The 21148-nt window shown below is 32.2% G+C and overlaps 1 protein-coding gene across 1 annotated transcript in view; it reads left to right on the forward strand.

The window, feature by feature from the left end:
• The window catches only part of LOC124537609 (phospholipid phosphatase 2-like), a 90823-nt gene that overhangs the window by 54127 nt on the left and 15548 nt on the right, over positions 1–21148 (forward strand). Inside the window, exon 2 of the mRNA XM_047114487.1 lies at positions 10106–10202. Within this exon, the coding sequence (XP_046970443.1) occupies positions 10106–10202 (97 nt within the window). The remainder of the gene's footprint in view (positions 1–10105; positions 10203–21148) is intronic.

Consider the following 21148-nt stretch of genomic DNA (forward strand, 5'->3'; position numbering starts at 1 on the left):
TACTGTTCTCTTTCTGAAATAACTAAGGCATTAGCCAGCAATGGAACGTTCACAAGCTGTTTAATTACTTAATATCTATGAATTTGATATTTCGCATTACAAGCATAATTGTTATTTATAAAAATATTTATTGCATTATCTCTCCTATAAACTTTGTCTAGGAAGACGCTAAATATTTTTATCGTGAACATATCAAGCTATTTATCATAATGTACATGTACATGTCGGCGGCGTGTTTGATAAAACAATTTATATATTTAAAACATAAGTAATTGTGTTTGAGATGAAATATTATTTAACAGTAATTGATCAGTAATGTGCAATAACAAGTAATAACAATGATTACTGATATTAACATCAAAGCATTTATCTTACTCGAACGTAAATAACATTAGGGTCGCGAGGTGAATGATTCTTATAAGGGATGGTCTACACTGTTAGGGTAGGAAACATTGCGTTCTAAGTATTTATTGATTTACTATACTAACTTAGATGTAGCTTCGACAAAATTCGTAAAACCGATCACATCCGAATTAAATACGCTATCCTAAATTATCAATATTTATTTCTGATGTGAATATGATCTTTACACAAACTTAATTACTTGTAATATCATATGAACTCATATATTCGTCAATTTGACACGTCGATTTACAAGCATTTCATTTCTCGGGTTGAACTGACACGAGAATCTATAGCGACGAATGGCGTCGAATGGCGCGATAAGGAGCTATTTCTATTTGTCGAATTTGCCGATGCTACATCTAAGTTGTGTCATACTATATGTCAATATTTATGTCCGACTGATACGTACAGGTATGTGCATACAAGTGTTTTGTTATAATCTGATGGAACGGAAATTCGACACGTCAGATCGTTCCAGCCCAGGATCATTGACTTTCTTTCAGACACGTGGATGTTGACAGTGTAAACACTGGCAGTGTGCCACTTGTGTGACTTCCACGTGTCTTCGGGTGACCCAAAATCTATTAACTCGCTCTTGGAACCGCGTGGTACGAAAAGCTGCAAATCTTTTCATCAAGGGGCAAATAAACCCAGCAATGGGGGCTATATAAATATACAATGTAGGCTTGTGTATCGTCTATAATTAAGAGTTAATGGCAATATGACATAGTTATACTTCATAGTATTATCCACTTAATTTCTTGTAGTTCTACCATACTAAACAAATTATTAAAAATAAAAATTAAAAATAAATAATAATGTATTCTAACCTTAACTGTGCATGGCAAAGTAACTATGCTTAACTAACGAACGCCCTTGTAAGTTAATTTTTGGCCCTTATGACCCTTGTCACCAAAGAAATGTCCTTGTAATTATTATTTTTTATTTATTTGGGTTCAAGTTCAAACTTCATAATAATATATTAATATATGTGATTGGGACACCAGCACCGTTCATTCGGTATTAATAACTCTAGATTACGATTAGTTTTCTATGTTTTCTTGGGTCTGGGTGTTTGTGGAGCGTCGTTACTTCTGATTTTCCATCACACAAGTGCTTTAGCTACTTACATTGGGATCAGAGTAATGTTGTCTCATATTTAATTTAATTTAGTCCTCAACGTTCAAGAAACTGTTGTGAAAGCGTGAGACCGTTTCATGATTACAGACAAATTACGTTTTATTAGTAATAACATTACAATAGTGTTACAATGTAAAATTGCAACAACCATAGCACGTAATCCAAACTATGCTTTCATAGATAAAGAGAAAGGCATTACGTAAGGGCTCGCTTGCAAGATCTGTCACCAAAATCAATGTTTGAGATAATATTAACATGATCAATCAACATCTGTTTAAATAGTTTTCCATTACGCGAAATAATTATGTAACTTAAATTACTTATGAGTAGATGAAAGAAATTCTTTGGAAATTCTTATTCGTTTACAGTAGGGAATCCACTACCACTATATACGTATATATGTGCTTAATTTGTGTTTATAATTCTTCTCGTGCTGGGCGGTAAAGGAAGACATCGTGAGGAAACCTGCTTGTGTCTAATTTCTTCGAAATTTAGCCACATGTGCATTCAACCAACCGCTTCGAGGAACAGCGTGGTGGAATATGTTCCAGACCCTCTCATTAATGGGATAGGAGGCCTTAGCCCAGCCGTGGGAAATTTACCAGGCTGTTACTTTACAGTAGGGAATTGCCATAATATATTTTACTTTAAAATTGTCTTCTATACCAGCTTTGCGTAAGAAATACGAGCGAATCTCTGCTTTTCATAAAACCTTTCAATATCATCATGACTTAAAAACCTTTGAATTTTTGTTTGGAGTATATAGCTAAACAGTCAATTAGACCACTTGATGACCACCACCCTAAGACATTGGTGCTGTTAAAAAATTTCCTTACATCTCCAATGCGCTATCAACCTCAAAATTAAGTTGTTATATCCCTTATCACTATAGATACAATGGCTCACCCACCCTTGAAACTGGAACACAACAATACAAAGTATTATATATGAGGCGGTAGGATATACTATGAGTAGGTACTCAGATGGCCTAGCTGAAAGCCCATCAAGAGAGCATAGACTGTAATATCTGAAAATTGAAGAGCCCTACTGATTATCCTATTTTACCCTAAATCCCTTCGAAAGCTAATATTAGAAAACTTTACGAAGTAACTCAAGGATCTCCAAATATGGCTTGATGATGAAGCCTCTTAAGGATATTATTTGCAACCTCGTCCATATGAAACCAAGAATTCGGGACTCGCAGTCTTGCATCTAACGACTGGACCATCGAGGTAATCCCTATTAATAAAAGTGAAAACGTCATTTACATTTATTATCGCCATTAAACAGACGTAACAAGTCGCCGTTGGATCGATGTTTTTCTGATAAGGCTTTGTCATTAAAAAATAAAGGTGCGTTATATAAAGTCAAGACAAAGTAAGATAAAGATAATTTGAAAAATGTTCACTTTCGATTTGAAAGCGGATTTATTGGATCGAAATCTTGGAAAGCCGATGTGTTGTGCTGGACATCTGTCGTCATGGACTTTTCGGTTTATATGGTTATAATAGCAACACCTTTATCAAATCTTAGCGCATCTGGCATATTAATAGCTTAAGGAGAGGTGTATAGGTTCAGCTCAGCTTACTATCATTTCTGTATAGTGTAATAATTGCAGGTTAATTATTTGGTGGTATGGCTTTGTGCAAGCCCGTCTGGGTAGGTACCACCCACTCATCAGTTATTCTACCGCCAAATAACAGTACTCAGTATTGTTGTGTTCCGGTTTGAAGGGTGAGTGAGCCAGTGTAACTACGGGCACAAGAAACATAAAATCTTAGTTTCCAAGGTTGGCACACCGACAAAATCGTAGCCAGTTTACATAATTTTCAAATTTAAATACTCTGTAATTTCTCTGAAGCGTGAATTAAATCTGGATAATAAATAAATAATCATGTCACCTATTTTAACTACTTGCATATTATTCACCTCAAGAAATGAGAAAACATTTCGTAATGATTAATTAAATTTAAATTAATATAAAAATGCAATGACGGAATTATTACGGAAGTGATTAAGATTATAATTTGTAATTATTAAATTGGTTCTTTGGACGTAGTTCATGCGACAGCTGCAATACTTTTAATGAAAAACTTACGAAGCGACCGACGATAACGTTAATTAACCAAAACTACTTGGTGGTAGGGCTTTGTGCAAGCCCGTCTGGGTAGGTACCACCCACTCATCAGTTATTCTACCGCCAAATAACAGTACTCAGTATTGTTGTGTTCCGGTTTAAAGGGTGAGTGAGCCAGTGTAACTACAGACACAAGGGACATAACATCTTAATTCCCAAGGTTGATGGCACATTGACGATGTAAGTTATAGTTAATATTTCTTACAGGGTTATTGGCTATGGGTGATAGTGACCACTTACCTTTAGGTGGCCCATATGCTCATCCGCCAACCTATACCATAAAAAAAAAAACTTTGTTAACGATAACAATAGAATCTTAAGGTCAGTTACATTCAACGATTCAATAATTAATATTTTAGATGAATACCATACGTTTTAAGTTAATGCTTCACTTAAACGATAACGCTTTACAAATGTCGAGATACGGCCATTTTTAGTGGGTGGTTTAAAACTCGGTCTACATAACCCACGAGGGATCATAAATGCATGTTCCATCGTAAACAAAAACAAGAAAGCTTAATGGAATTATTATTGCCTCAAAATGTTTACAAATCTTTTTTTTGTAATAAATATACGAGTTGTTTTATGTTTATGTTGTCTGTGGTTAGAATCTTGCATGTGTCAAAAGGCATCACGTAATATACTTACATTTTAAAAATAATTATGATAATCCGTTAGATAGCGTTATAAATTGGGTTCCGTATTTTTCTTAGCGGAAGTGGGATTCTCTGAGCAATAAAATATACAACTAATCTTAAAAGTTATGATGAAAACTTTTTATTAAGACGTGGTTCTTTAGAATGCAGAAATTGTACGTTTTTATTGAATTTATACGTATAGCAACACTCCGTAACCTACTTCGACCAATGAAGTGTGAGGAAACAAGATTTATAGAAACCTTCTAAGCGAGTATTTATTCTCTAGTTAGGTCAGTAACTACCCACTGGCCGATTCTAGTTCGAAGCTTAATGATGACATTTTTCAGTCTAAAGACCTACATACATTATTATATAAATTCAATACAAACGGAAACTTTACAATGCAACCTAGAATAAGTTAGACGCTAACTTATTTCGCTGTTAGTTGTAACATTCGCCGAAGAAGCCTTACGAATACTTCATTATTAAATGCTAAATTAATTACATAATATGAGTTCCTTGTAGTGCATTTTGCTTTTTGACCTTAGTGTTGCAATATGTAAAAAAAAGTAAATTATATTTATGAAACGAGAAATGTTGTGATATCGAAAAATAACGACGTTATTTTGGCGCCTTTTCACGACATGTATTATTATTAGTTATTAGATTATTAATTATTAGTTTCGTTCTATATTCGATTTTATTATTATTGTGATAAATCATTCTTCTGAATAAATACTAGGCTATTTATATTTTTAAGAATAAAGTACTAAAAGCTTACAGCCTTTTTAAATTAGTTTTATTTTTTTAATATAATTTAAAATACGCGATCAATGAAGCCATTACCATTTTCTAATATCACAAACATTTAAAAAAAGTCATGATTAAATTAGAACAGATATTTAAATACAACATCAAGAATAATTTACCGCTTTTTAATTTGCAGATTACGTTTTAAAATTTTATACCTACTGCGTTTTTTTAATCCTTTTCTTCTATCAAACAGCACAAGCTTTAATTAATTCATCGTTTAGTAATCCGCGATTCGAATTTTAATTTGCGAATATAATTTGCAACTGTCATGGCGGACACGCCATTTTAGGCGACTTGTCAAACTGTCAATGCAAACGCCGTCGTGAACGGAAGGAGCTACGCATAAACGCATGAGTTGAAGTCAAGTCTTAAATAATATATTTTAAAATATACTGTGACCGCTGTATAATGATACATTTTATATTTCTTTCAATTTTGATCATGAAGTCTCAGTTTAATCAAAACTCATCTGTCAAACCGATACAGATACAAAATGTTATATTGAAATAAAGATTTTTTTATAATCAGATATTTAAAATAACTTGAATAAGATTATAGTATACTGGCTTCGATTTTTGGTACATACAAATCGGAATACTAATATTATAAATTGATAAATTTGGTTTGTATGTAAGTAGGTGGTAGCCTCTGGAACTATTCATCAAATTAAAAAAAAAAACCAGGAACATATTATCCCTTCGTGTACGAGTCGCTAGTATATAAATATATAATATGAGTGCGTATGTACTTATATGTATGTAGACATCCTACATAATTTAGTAAATAAATCCCCTCAAAGGATAATCTCCTTAGTGCTTCATCGTATTCAAAGACAAAGCGAGCAAACCCGCGCAAACACTCAAAGCACTCCAAATAAGTATTGCATTAGTATTAAAACAGTTTTATCTCGGAGTCTCAAAGATAATTCCCTCTAAAGGCTAAACATTATACCTTAAGTTTCTAAACATTTCCACTATCTAGTTCAAGATAAACAAATTAGAGAAACTGGCGCCGTATCAGGGACGATTAACCTGATGTATATGGAAGAGGCAAATTAGACGCATGCCAATTGTATTGATACGATTTGACGTCGCAGTAAAAAGCGTGATCGATTGGCTGGCGATAGCCAACTTGGATCAAATTGTTGGACCAACTACTCGATAGCAAAACAAGCTAAGTTATGTATTGTACACTTATCTAATTGTTGTTCATAAATTGTACATAAATATAAGTAAAGCCAAAAAAAAAGAATCGTTAAAGATTTTATCTAGCAAAACATAATATATAAGAATACTGTCAACATTAATAAATAAATAAAATTCCTTTCGAAGAGTTCCAAAAACCAATATTTGAAAGCAAACATTGGCTCAAATGTTTGCCAAGGGCTTGCATTTCTCCATTGCTAGGCGGTTCGCATCGAAACTAACTGTTAGACAGTGCATAGGCGTCTTATTGGTGACCTAAATGCCGGACTCTCTGTCAGCGTTTTGTTTTATTTATACATTATTGATAGCTGATGTGTTGTACGTTAAAAGAATACTATGTAATACCTACTTTAATGATTATAATTCTTGCATTGGCCTGGAGGATATTTAACCAATAGTTGGTAAAAACTTATGAAGTTTCTCTGGTTTAAAATAATCACTTAGAAAGCAGGAATGCTTGAACTCTCACCAGTAATGTCAGGCCGTCCTTTCGGAATATAACATCGGGGTATAGAGAGTTGGACCTAAGTTTATTCACATACTTATTCACTATGATATTTTGTTGTTTGGTCCAAGAGATCACCAATATCATAAAGTACAAAAGTCATTTTTTTTTAATAATACGCAACAAAATGTCTAAAAATCATACTCACAATTGTTTATCTTTATTTGTGTTGTCTGTGGGTGAATATTTCTGGATAACAAGGTCTAATTAATTAAATAATTCAATTTGAACATACCGATTCATGCTAACTAAGCCAGTGGGGCAACCCAAGTGTTACAATATTTATGCATATTCAGCAGTTTCTCTTTTAATTCCGATACAATAATGACTAGTGACGCAGATCAAATCCCACTTTTTATTTTTTTTAAGTTTTTAGGGTTCCTTGGCCAAAAGTTAAAACAGACCCCATTACTGAGACTGAAGTATTTTTTTGGCTAATGTTACGGAACCCTACGTGCGCGAGTAATACTTGGCCGGTTTATTATTTTATTTTCATGATAATAATGCATCTAGCTAAGGAAACGTTTGTGACATTTGGAAATACGTCAACGTCTCAGTATAGAATGTCAATTATAAGTTGGCGTTCCTGTGGCAGCACCTGCTACTCCTTTGTCTTGCCACTTTTTTGTTTATTTTTCCAATATCTCCCTAGAAAATAATTCTCTACGTCTCATTTTTAATAGATTTTGGGTAAGTTTTCTTAATAAGGGTAAATAAAACCAATAAGATATAAATGAACAAAAAAAATTAGTACATGTTTTTGCCACACGCCACGTTACATAGCTTAATTGTAAATTCAGCGTAAAGCGTTTTGTAAATCACGACTTCTACTCTTTGTTTTTCTATTGGTAATTTCAGCAGCAGCTTTATTTTGATATAATACCTTATTATTCTAATTATTCTATATAAGAAGCATATATGTATTTTATTAAATGAGTAAATTCAGAGTATTAAACAAGTTCTACCAGCGATGGTATTAATATTCTCAACCGAGAATTAATCTATGGACTTAAGTCGCCAGCTTGCCACCACATCCATCCAAGTTGATTTATTTTAAATGAATTTAAATTTATTTTATATGACAACATTTGTAAGCTTTTAAGTCTTTTCCAATGGCATGGTGCCATTAAGAATATGCGACTGACATTTATACAGCCTTAATAATTTGCCAAACATTATTTTTGCCAACGAATCGATTTAGCACTTGTGTGTATCAGAGTAGGCACACCTCCATCAGTTTCAAATTCATTCCTTTATCAAGTCGTAAACTCTTAGTACCTTTTGAAACTAAAGCACTAAACTGACAGCTGCATATACAATTAAACTTACATAGCATGATAACTTGGTTCAAAATAGTGTAACATCTTTGGACTACTTCTAGTTTTATGAAATCATGTATTTTAATGGCGTAATTAGTCATTACCTATTTATATTTGACGTGATCAGTGTCATAAATTCTCGATCGGTAAAGCAGATTATCGCTCATACTGAGCACACGAAAATAGATCTTAAGGTGACGAACCTTTTCTTACCTCGACTGTACATTTGAAAGGTTTATTTCTTTTCACTTACTTGTTCCTTACAAACTTTAATGCCAGCGATTATGACTAATGAAATAAGCTTGTTAGCGATGTTAAATATGCCAATTATGTTTCTATGTTACATGTTAACCTACAAATAGTCAAATGACACACTATGTTGTATAAATAATAAATAAATATGAGACAAAATCACATACATCACCCTGATCCCAATGTAAGTAACGAAAGCACTTGTGTTATGGAAAATCAGAAGTAACGATACCACAAACACCTAGACCCAAGACAACATAGAAAACTAATGATAATCTATATCGACTCGGCCGAAATCGAATCCGGGACCTCGAAGTGGCGTACCCATGAAAACCGGTGTACGCTCCACGTCGTCGTCATATAGCTAGTCAAATGACATACTATGTTATTTATTGAAACGTCACATCATTCCCTTTATTATCTACTAAGTAAATTTTATATAAAAATTGAAGTAAATATAGATCTTAGCTAAGTATCTTGGAGAAACATCTACACTATCTCATGCACTGATTCAGCGTGACATTCTAAACCCTTTTATTAATACTATTACTTGGTGGTAGGGCTTTGTGCAAGCCCGTCTGGGTAGGTATCACCCACTCACCAGTTATTCTACCGCCAGTAACAGGACTCAGTATTGTTGTGTTCCGGTTTGAAGGGTGAGTGAGCCAGTGTAACTACAGGCACAAGGGACATAACATCTTAGTTCCCAAGGATGTAAGGAGTAGTTAATATTTCTTACAGCGTCATTGTCTAGCGGTAATGGTGACCACTTACCATCAGGTGGCCCATATGCTCGTCCGCCAACCTATACCATAAAAAAATATATATTAATAGAATAACGCCTTCGCAATGTTACTGGACATTCTGGGACGTTCTTGCATTGATATTGTCTAGTCATTAAACCGTAAACATTTTGTTTACATGACGCAACAAAACATGCCGTTACATAAATTATTTATCGACGGTTAAATTACAATACCGTCAGATGTGAGTCTTAATTCGGTTCAAATGTAACTCGGTTAAAATTTATAGTTGAACGTTAATAACGATGCTGTTACTGCGTTATAACTATTTAACGACTGCTCGCGTCCGAAATATCTGTATGACTACGGAAATGCAATTGAGCAACGCGTTTCAAACGGTTTTTGTAATTGGAATACGTTCTATTCTTATTTTAAAACGTATATAGTATATAATGCAATGTGGTTAAAATAGGTGACTTTATAATTTAGGTTTCGGGTTCAAAACCAACCAAGATTCACTCAATTTTCTTGTACCGTATTTTATAATTCTCTGTCATTTGAAAACCTTTGTGTATCAGATGAAAATCTACCACTAGAACAGAATTATAGCAGAGTGTTGTGAATGATGGAATAAGTTTGTTACCAATATGTATAATAAAGCCTCCTTACTTTATATTGTACTAGCGACCCGCCCAGGCTTTTCACGGGTGCAATGTTGAATGATTAATATACTACAAATTTTTCTTGTTCCTTTACTATATTGTCTATGTATACAAAAACCTTTCTCTCGAATCACTCTATCTACTAAAACAACTTCATCAAAATCCAGTGTATAGTTTTAAAGATCTAAGCATCTGTAATGATATAGGGACAGAGAAAGCGACTTTGTTTTGATGTAGTGATGATTAAAAATGAGTTTTTTTTTAATAACAGTTTATTTACTTTCAGGCAGTATCAGAGCAACGTGCACCGGAGCCAGCTGCGATGCAGGCCCGCCAAAGCCTCCTATGGCATTTACTTATCGACCTACCCATATTATTACTCGGTGAGTCATTATATACATTACATATAACGTATAATACATATAATTTATAAACATATTCATTTAATTATGCCAACACTTTAAACCAAGATTTCTTGAAATCGTAATTAACTATTAAACCTACAGGCGCATAATTTTTAGCAATTCACTAAAGCTGTCATAACTCACCGGAGACTACTTATTTTTGATAAAATATTTAAGCAGTACATTATCTGATGTTACATAGACTAGCACTGTATGAAATATTAATCATTCCTTACCACCAAACAAATGAACCGAATTCGATGAAAATTTGGTGTACAGCAAACTGATCTCGAAGGAAGAACACAGGCTACTTTTTTACCAAACACATGTCCTGTCAACTAACCTACTTACGACGCCGCGGGCCACAACTAGCATTAAAATTTATACTTTAAATATTTGAAAGGGACGAGCACTCGACCGGAAACACTAAAAGTTAAAAAGAATTCTACATGAAATAAAAACGTAACAAATAGTGAATGTTCTTGCATTACAGTACCATTTAGGATTGCACAATTTCCCATAAGACATAAATATTGTACGTATTGCACCATGAAATAGCAATCATAACAATAAATAACGGATATCAGCCGAGCTGGGTTAGAATTGATGAGGCGCTCAAGCGATAGATCACGTCACATCACGAGAAGCGGTCTGTGGGTGAGCGTTTATAGCTTTGGGAGAAAATCTATGGAGATCCCACTGACAGTGATAGGAATATTGACAGTGGTAGGAATTAAATCTAGATTACTCAATCTAGATATTTAATAGTCATGTTTCTTTGAGTGAATTCGAAGTGAAATTTGAAGCTTGATCTTGCTGCTGGACTTTTACATCTGTCTTGGAAACAATGTTATATAGATGGGTATGTGATGAGTTTATGTATCTCAAATAGTTTTAAAACAATTTTTTTGGTTAGAACGCGTGCATCTTAACCGATAATTGCGGGTTCAAACCCAGGCAAGCACCGCTGATTCATGTGCTTAATTTGTCTTTATAATTCATCTCGTGCTCAGCGGTGATGGAAAACATCGTGAGGAAACCTGCATGTGTCAAATTTCATAGAAATTCTGCCACATGTGTATTCCACCAACCCGCATTGGAACAGCGTGGTGGAATATGTTCCAAACCTACTCCTCAAAGGGAGAGGAGGCCTTTAGCCCAGCAGTGGGAATTTACAGGCTGTTGTTGTTGTTGAACGAAAAAAGGCTTTTTATGATGATGATGATGAGAGTCATAGAGAATACAGCTCAGCTCTTGGGCTATTAAGTTATCAAGGTTGGCAGCTATGAGGGAAAACGCAGTTTGATTCCGCCTTATAATGGAAGCGGATTAGTTTTACTATCAACAATTGCTATCCACTTGGTGAATTGATTACTGCTTGCAAAACGATACGCGCTTATCCGAGATCTGAGGCAGTACAAATGTAACATTGAATTATTGAGACGGCTTAACATATCTTAATATAGCTGTAGGTACTGGATTCTTGATCGTTTATATGTTACTATTATTATTATTAATTCTTACTTTTTCTAATTTTTAGAATTCATTCTATAGGAATATTGAATATGATCTAATATTATCTTATACAGACGTTTTGTAAATTCAAATCGTTTAAAAAATACATTGTTAAAAAAACATATTATTTGATACGAGAATTTATAGATGATAAAAAGGACTTCCAAGCAGGATACATTAAATTAAATAATTGTATTTAACACGATTTTGTATTTTGTAAATGCTAAAAAAGAGTAACTACTGAGTTTCTTGCCGGTTCTTCTCGGTAGAATCTACTTTCCGAACCGGTGGTAGCTTCACTTAATTGTAAAATAACGATTCAAAAGTGCTTGTAAAAGCCTACTTGAATGAAATTTATTTTGATTTGATTATAATATTAATTTATATATTAAATGTGACAAACAAAGCAGTTTACAGGTAAGATATAATATATACAACATTCAAGAGCTATGTGATAATCCTGAGCATGCATATAGAATTCAAAAAAGCACAGTAAACAATATTGTAATATAAAAAATGAAAATGGTGGTGAGCTTTCATATATTGCTATATAATAGATATGACAATAATCGTAGACAATATAATATATGTATATACTAGATCTGAATCATTCAACGCGCTGTATATGTTTTATGTATGTTGGGTTAGTCGTTTTTTTTTCGTTTTACTAATACAAAAACAATTTCTTCATTTATTGATATAAATTTATGTAAAATATTCATATTAAATGATTATCAAATAATATTAATACAAAGTATGGTCACCTTAGAAGTGTAGGGTCAAGTTCGGCGTGTGAAGCAATATTAACATTGTTTTTAAATTTAAATATTTTTTAATCTGTGAAAGCATATTTTTTAACAAACAAAGGTATTAATTACGCAGGCATTTGTTTTGTTATTCCAGTTGTATTTCAACTAGCCGTTACTTGCGACTTTCAATAAAATAGTTTTATGCTTAATTTATAAGTGTTAAGTTAAGAAATAATTGCCTTAGTTTGCGATACCTTATTGCATGCACAACGCAATTCGAAAATAGCTGTTCCAATTTTAAGTTTAAAGTCGGTTTAATTTTTTTTAATTATTGTATTTCTTCACAGTAGGTACATATTCTCAAAGCTAAATCGTGACAAACTGACATACGTTTATATATTTGTGTGGATTTAGAAACATGCGTGCAGTAAAGCCTTTCAACAATGGTGGAATGTATCAATTACAATTTGTAATATGAATGCTTTGTTTTTTTAGTATCATTTTGTGTCGGGCTCGCGGTAACCCGAACTGCCCACTGTTGACATTATGTTAACACGAGGCTCGTTTAGAAGATGTTTAAACCTTTTAAAGGCACTTTGTTTGGATTTCAACTGGTTTACCGATTAGACCATAGAGTTAGGAATAATAGAAATGTTACGGGTATTTTACTTAGCTGCATTACAACGGTTTAGCGTGGTTAAGGAATGGGACACCACTTAGGCAGTTTTAAAATATGGCCTTAAGTGGCGTATTTATTTAAATAAAAAAAAATACTATTTTAAAAATAAACTTATTATGTACAATTCCAATTAAACAATATCATAATTTGTTTATTTTAAAATTGTAAATGAAAATACTATCCTCACTCACACAAAGACACAAGCTTCTAAATCTAATAAAATTTAATTTATTTTTAAAAATCGAACGCCTTATATATTTAAAAAAAAGTGCTTCGCTAAAATAATATAGGTGCTATATTTATTCGTGTTAAAACTGTATGTGTGTATATAATTCACACATACTTAAGCGGTCGGGTAACAATTCAGCAACGCTATTTACTATTTGTACTCGGCTTTTATGTGTTGATATAATTTATTATAATGTTACATACATATTTATTTAATAAAAATATTTATAATTCGAGAAATGGATCTCACTATGTCGCTTTCTATATGTATTGTTATAAATTAAATACAATTTTAGGGCAAACAAAAGGCAATGTTTGGCACGTATTACATAAACCGAATATTAACATGCAAATAATAATTGTTATAATAATGAATTATTGTAGTTTACTATTATTTACCAGATAATTCACTATATTTACAGAAGGCTTCGGTGTAGAATTACAAGATTTTTGATGCGATAACGGCCAACAGCGTTTATCAAAAAATAAATCGAAACAAATCTAGTTCCATTTTTAAAAATCCTAAAATGTGTGACCCTTTTCTTAATATAAGATTGGACAAATTGTATCGCAATCCTTACATAGTATGTATATGGTTTATTAAAATGGGTTGATATTTCAAGTCAAACAAAACCGCAAGCAGCCACTGGTAGATAATAAAATTAGACACCTCAATAGCTAAGAGTCAATAGACTGTCATCTCGTTTTTCAACTGGGGTGGTCTCGTGACACATGATTCGGTAATGACAAGAGATTGACACAACCTCAACGCGGTATTGACGCATTGACAAATAATGCACTGAGCCTTGTTTGTCAAAATTTAAAAAAAGAATTGATTCTAATTTTTTTTTTTAATTTTGATACGCAAACGTACACAGATGTAAGCGTTCTTCAATACTTTATATACACTGCAAAGTTTAACAAAGATCGTCAAATGGCAACTAAAGCTATATTTGTGATACACTGGCTCACTCAGCCTTAATAACGGAACAAAATAATATATATTATGTTGACTGGTAGAATAATGAAGAACAAATTCTAAGTGGGCTGCAAATATATCGGAAAAATAAAATTGGTGTGATGTTTTCTTGAAATAAGACCATACACAACAAACTGCGAATTGACATAGACAACAAGAATAGACAGCAAGTCTGTGAAGGGTTGTTTATTTAAATTAAAAAAGGTGGTAAAATAGTTTGACACTTTGACAAGGGCACACACCATAGATCGTCTAGTAGATAACCTTTTACTAGTAAGAAGACAGGTATTGACGCAGTCACTTTGTCTCTTTCTAGATTGTGATACTGCTCCAATATATATAGCTGTCATCATATTCACTAGAATTATATACTAAAGATTCACAACATTTCTTTATTCTATAGTAAATAAAACAAATAAATCAATCTAATCTAATTCTTAACTTAATGGCTTTTAGTGTCAAGCAGACACTCAAACAATCTCTAAACGATGCTGTTTTGACAGGACAATATCGCTGTCTCTCTCTCTTGAGTTGGATTAATGACGATAGCGAATCGTTTTAAGTAAAGTTTCTTAAAGGATGGTTCATAACAGAATCAGCAGCATTATGTCCGTTTGAAACCATCAATTATTTTTAAACTGCACATTAAATGTGTGTGTTCCCTTCCTCGGATCAATTTATAACAATAGTTTTAATTACCACCTGTCTTAGAAATGGAACTTGTAGGTAATGGAGCTTTAAATTAGAACCAAAACATTGAAATTAAATTATCAAAAATTGAGGTCCGATAACTAAAAAACGCAACTGAAAATAGTTACTAGTTTTAATTTGATAAAAAAAGAAAATCTTCAGTCGTCAATTCGAAATTTAAATCGCTTAAGAAATATATCTACAGAAAAAAACATCACTTCGATAAAAAGAAAAACTGTTAATAGTATTGCCCCAATTCTGTATCTATCGATATTATATTCATCGATGTCACTATTAGTAACAAATTATCGATAGTTCGAATGTGTCGTGTAATGTTGATCCGTTCGATATTCCCTTCGTGGGTGGTCCCCGCGACACCTGACACTGTTGACATAACACAATGTCACGACATGTCCCGTTGTCGTGCACGTTTTGTTCATTTGTAAGTTATACCGCATTGCACGATTAATAAAATCTAGTGATCGATCGTTGTTCGAAAATCGAACATGTTCTTTATTTTAAATTTGATAAACAATGATGAAGTCGAATTATTCGCAATTTTTTTTTATATTTCTTTTAATAAATCTTTATACCAAATTTAACATTTAATTTAATTTATAAAAAGAACCACAAACTAACAGACCCACAGACAGAGTTTATTATATGTTTATTTTCAAGAAAATACAGTACAGATATGGATATTTTGAAAGTACTAAATACAGAGTATAGTATAAGTACCTTATTATGGTAAGTTCGGTAATAGGATTAGCATTCCATTATTCATAAAACAATAAACTTTTATTGGCGTGTAATGATAATTTGCTTTCTAATGCAGTAAAGACATGAATACTTAAATACGTATCGCTATACTTATAAATTCATTGAGGTACACATACACAGCAATAGACGAACTCTTTTATAAATTCCTTATATTTTTTATAAATGTTTTTAAACTTTATTCAAGTAGGCTTTTACAACTTGTGAATCGGCATTTTACAATTAAGCGAAGCTACCACCGGTTCGGAAAGTAGATTCTACTGAGAAGAACCGGCAAGAAACTCAGTAGTTACTCTTTTTTAACATTTAAAAAATACAAAGTCGTGTTATTTAAATACATTTATTTAAATTAATATATCCTGCTTAGAAATCAACAGGTATTAACTCCAGGCTTTTTTATCATCTGTAAAATCTTGTATCGAATAAGTAATGTGATATAAGTATTAAGAATATAAGAATTAATTACATTAAATGCTTAATTACATACAAATATGAACTAAAACTAGTTACTGTATAATGCAGCATTTCCCCGTTGAATCGCAATTCCGATCCATGGACAAAGAACGAACCAGTGGTGCAAAAAGTTTCAGCAACTTTTGATTAAACTTTTTGCACCACTACTCCAAGGGCCAAGCGTTTCGACATAATATAAGAATATATAAATAATAATATAAGAATACATAAAATTCTAAAAAAAGCTCAGCGATGAAGGAAAAAATCGTGAGGAAACCTGCATGTGACAAATTTCATAGAAATTCTGCCACATGTGTATTCCACCAACCCGCATTGGCCCAGCGTGGTGGAATATGTTCCAAACCTTCTCCTCAAAGGGAGAGGAGGCCTTTAGCCCAGCAGTGGGAATTTACAGGCTGTTGTTGTTGTATATAAAATTAAATAAGATAAGATGTTGTCTAGTTCGAACGACTTGACAGTTGACAATTAATTGACTGTTAAGCGAGCAACTGCTGTAAAAGGCTGTATTGATTTTATGTACTTAATTGTGTAAGGATTAATGCTTAGTGCTTAAAATCGCTTCGAAAATAAGCCATTATTTCTCGTAGAAAGTGAAGTATAAAAAATGGTTAATATGTTTTATCCTTAAGATATATCTTTAGATACCATCGCGGGTATTTTTGAAGGTCTTTTTAAGGTGTACGATAGTGTTGTATATTATAATGTTCTAACTAGAAGGGTTTCAGCCAGCGTATGCAATGTAAGTGCAAAGAATGTATTTATTTACGACACTTCAGCAACTAAAATTATCAGCGTTCCTTTACTACATTGTCTATGTATTATATACAAAAACCTTTCTCTGGTATCACTCTATCTATTAAAAGAAAACCGAATCAAAATCCGTTGCGTTATTTAAAAGATCTAATCATACATATGAACAGACAGCGGTAAGCGACTTTGTTTTATACAATGCATAAATAATGATGATAATGATTTAGTTAAGTTGTTGAGTTAGTTCTGCGATTCGCCACTAGGTAACCTTACATTTACTGATAGTGTATAACTAGCCTTATTTCAAAATTTAAAAAGTGTTCATACTGGTACGTCGACGAAGTTTTTTTTTTTGAAAATAGAATATTCAATTGAGTTCAATTTTGACATGTCCTTGACTCGCGTTATCGCTTCACATCTGACAGGCGCGTCGCTGCGCTACCCGCATTGTTGACATTTCGTGACACGTGTGGCCGTACATACGCGGAGAAAATAGCATAACATTAAAAAAAAACTAACAGCAAGTAATTTTAAAAATCGATTGAAAGTTATATAAATACTTTTTATCGATTTAGTTATTTAATTTGTAAATATATAGGGTTATATTAGGGTCTTTTAAATTTTATATATTCATTATCACAAATACAAGATCACACACAACAATTTCGAATAAACAATTCCAAATAATGTGTGTAAGATATATTTATGATTGAATAGAACAAGTATGAGTTATCATATGATACAATCTAGAAAACATAATCTTATAAATGTAGTTTCGAAAGTAACATTGCTTTCTTGAAATAAATACATCTATGACGGATTGTTAAAGATCAATGTCAGTGTCACTGATACCATGGGTTTTCACTGATAACTCAGATTGAACACTTATCAGTATTGATATGTACTAACTGACATACTCAGTTTACTTCATCATTGTATATTGGTATAATGTATAAATGTGTCTTTATTCATTTTCTTATACTAATATATTTTTATTAGATGTCTTACGAAAATCATTTTTTTTAAACACACACGTCAATTTATTTTCTTATACTACTAATTTTATTTTTATTAGATGTCTTACGATTTTTTTTTTGAATTATTCACAAACAATGTAAATGAATTACACGGACCAAAGCATTATCTACAGAACTATTGAAGAACAATAAAAATCATTACCTTTAAAATTTAATGACAAATACCATACCATACCACAAACCAAAATGATTATCATATCATGTCCCAGATTTGTCCAATATCAATGATATTGATTTCTAATAAACATATAACTTTAAAACAGTTAGATACATATATAAGTATTAATAAAACGTATTTCAAAATTATTTACTCATCATATCTAACCACGTTTAAAGCGAATAGAAATAAACGACAGTGTATTTAATATTGTAATTGGCTATAAGTTCACACAGTTGTAAAATAAACATAACACTCAACTTGTAATTTACTTATTATCTTGCTTAAAGCTGATATGGCCCAGTGGTTAGAACGCGTGCATCTTAACCGATGAATTCGGGTTCAAACCCAGGCAAGAACCACTATAATTATATATATATGTGTGCTTAATTTGTGTATAATTCATTTCGTGCTTGGCGGTGAAGAAAAACATCGTGAGGAAACCTGCATGTGTCTAATTTCATTGAAATCAGCCACATGTGCATTCCACCTACCCGCATTGAAACAGCGTGGTGGAATATGTTCCAAACCCTGTCCTTAATGGAAGAGGAGGTCTTAGCTTAGTAATGGGAAATTTACACGGTGTCGTGTGTAATAAATACATTATATTATTTTAAAAATAGAATTCAATCCATCCATCCGATCAGAAATATTATATATTTTTTAAATCGAATCCAGTGCTACATTAAAATAAAATTTAAAAAAAACTTACGATTTGAATACAACATATATCTATTTATTTTAATATATTATCAAGTGTTATATCCTGATGATAGTGATAGTCGAGTTGACGGGATCAACAAGGTATCGATTTAATTTTTTAATTGTTGAATAAATTCTATTTCGGTTACAGGTTTTATAGTAATCCATCATACCACATATGAAGTATGTACTTGATCACATAAATTACAGCTATAAAACCTTTTTTGCTGCTTTTACCTAACCGTGGGAAATTTAAGACTTACTTTCATACGAATAGGTTTTATGTATTTATAACTCGAGTTATTATAATGAGTTCGTTAACGAGTTGTATTTTATTTTTCGTTAAGCATTCTATTATTTTGTGGTTGATATTTAAAAAAAAACGGTATTTATTAGTTATGACTCACATAGGAAACAATAACATTTTCCTTTAATTGTAATTTATATAATAACTATATGTAATGTTGTTTTGTTTCTACGATACTTTACAAGCTTAACATAACATCATTACATAGTATAAAACAAAGTAGCTTAACGCTGTCTGTCCCTATGTAAACTTAGATCTTTAAAATTACACAACGGATTTTGAAGCGGTTTTTTTTTAATACATATGTTGATTCATGAGTGAGGTTATATGTATAATAAAATATAGTAGATAATTATTGTGAAACTGTGAACATTGTAAGGCATTCTGCATATTTCAAGCCGGGGCGAATCGCTAGTCAACAATAAAAATCATTAAAGATTTAAACAAAGAAGTTTGTTCTCGACTGTACCGTTTTATTGTGATCACAGATTACACAATTAGGCATAGTTTATTAAAACAAACCGATTCGTCGTAATCCGAATACTCTATTGTAATCGATATTTAAATCGATGATGCAATTGTTGACGTCCTGCGACAGTTATAATTGTTGTGCGAATATAGATGGAAAACAATTTTGAATAACGAAGCACTTTGTATGTTAGGTGTCAAAATTTAAAAGTCGGTCTCGAATATAGGATATGGTCTAACATCAATCATTTTAAACTGCGACACCATACAATATACGGGTATCAAAGCGACATAGATTATAATACGAATAGTTAAATAAAAATCATTAAAAAAAATATCATGCATTACATTACTTTTATCCTGAGTTATTTTGATAAAAAATATATATGTTTATGTTGAAATAAAAGTATCCTTTGCCACTGCTAACTTTTTTCTTGACTACGATCGAAAAACATTCAGCCCAATAGTTAAATGTGTAATTTAGAAAAGGGTCTCATTTATAATTATGTAAACGGGTCACCGTTTCAAATGAAATGCGTTTGGAATTCCTATTCTAAAGAAAACGGATATAAAAGTTTTTTTTTTTTAAATGAGTCTTTGTATAAACATTTATCATATGATATGGAATATATGTGTCGCAGTGTTATTTAAATATTGAATATTTTGAAGCGTCAATAGTGCAATTATTCATGGGCTGGACAGCGATGTAAAAATCGCAGTTTCGAAACTAACCCATTACTATAATGTCGACCATACTTCTAACAGAAGCTTTAACGGACATTGCTAAAATGATTAAAATAAAATTCTAGTACAAATATACCACTTTTACCTTTAATGCATGCGAAGCCGCGGGTGACAACTAGTAGCTAACATAAATTAAGCACATGAAAACTTAACGGTGCTTGGATCTGAACCCACGATATGCAGATTATTTATAGGGGTTCTGTTATTACTTATTCACTCGGCGATAGGGCTTCAAGCCCGTCTGGGTAGGTGGCACTCATCATTCTACCGCCAAACATCAATACTTTGTATTGTTGTGTTCTAATTTTAAGGGTGAGTGAGCCAGTGTAACTACAGAGTAAGGGATAACTTATTAGCTCAAGGTTAGTGAGCATTTGTTTGTGTGTGGGTGTTTAATATTTTTGCTTAGAAAATGTCTAATACATTATAATAATTTATTACTTATTAAAAGTAGTCTATGTTACTCCTTATTACATAGCTATCTTCTAGTAAAAGTCCTGTTAAAATCAGAAATAAGCAGACAGACAGAATAAATGTAAAAAATATTATTGTATTGAATCATAAATAGTAAATATGCGATAACTTTAACATATATAGCCTTTAACAGTAATAAGCAATATTTTATTCATGCTATTTAAAATGAATGAAAGAGCAAGAACGATTACCTAC

This window comes from Vanessa cardui, chromosome 18, assembly GCF_905220365.1.
Source record: "Vanessa cardui chromosome 18, ilVanCard2.1, whole genome shotgun sequence".
NCBI lineage: Eukaryota > Metazoa > Arthropoda > Insecta > Lepidoptera > Nymphalidae > Vanessa > Vanessa cardui.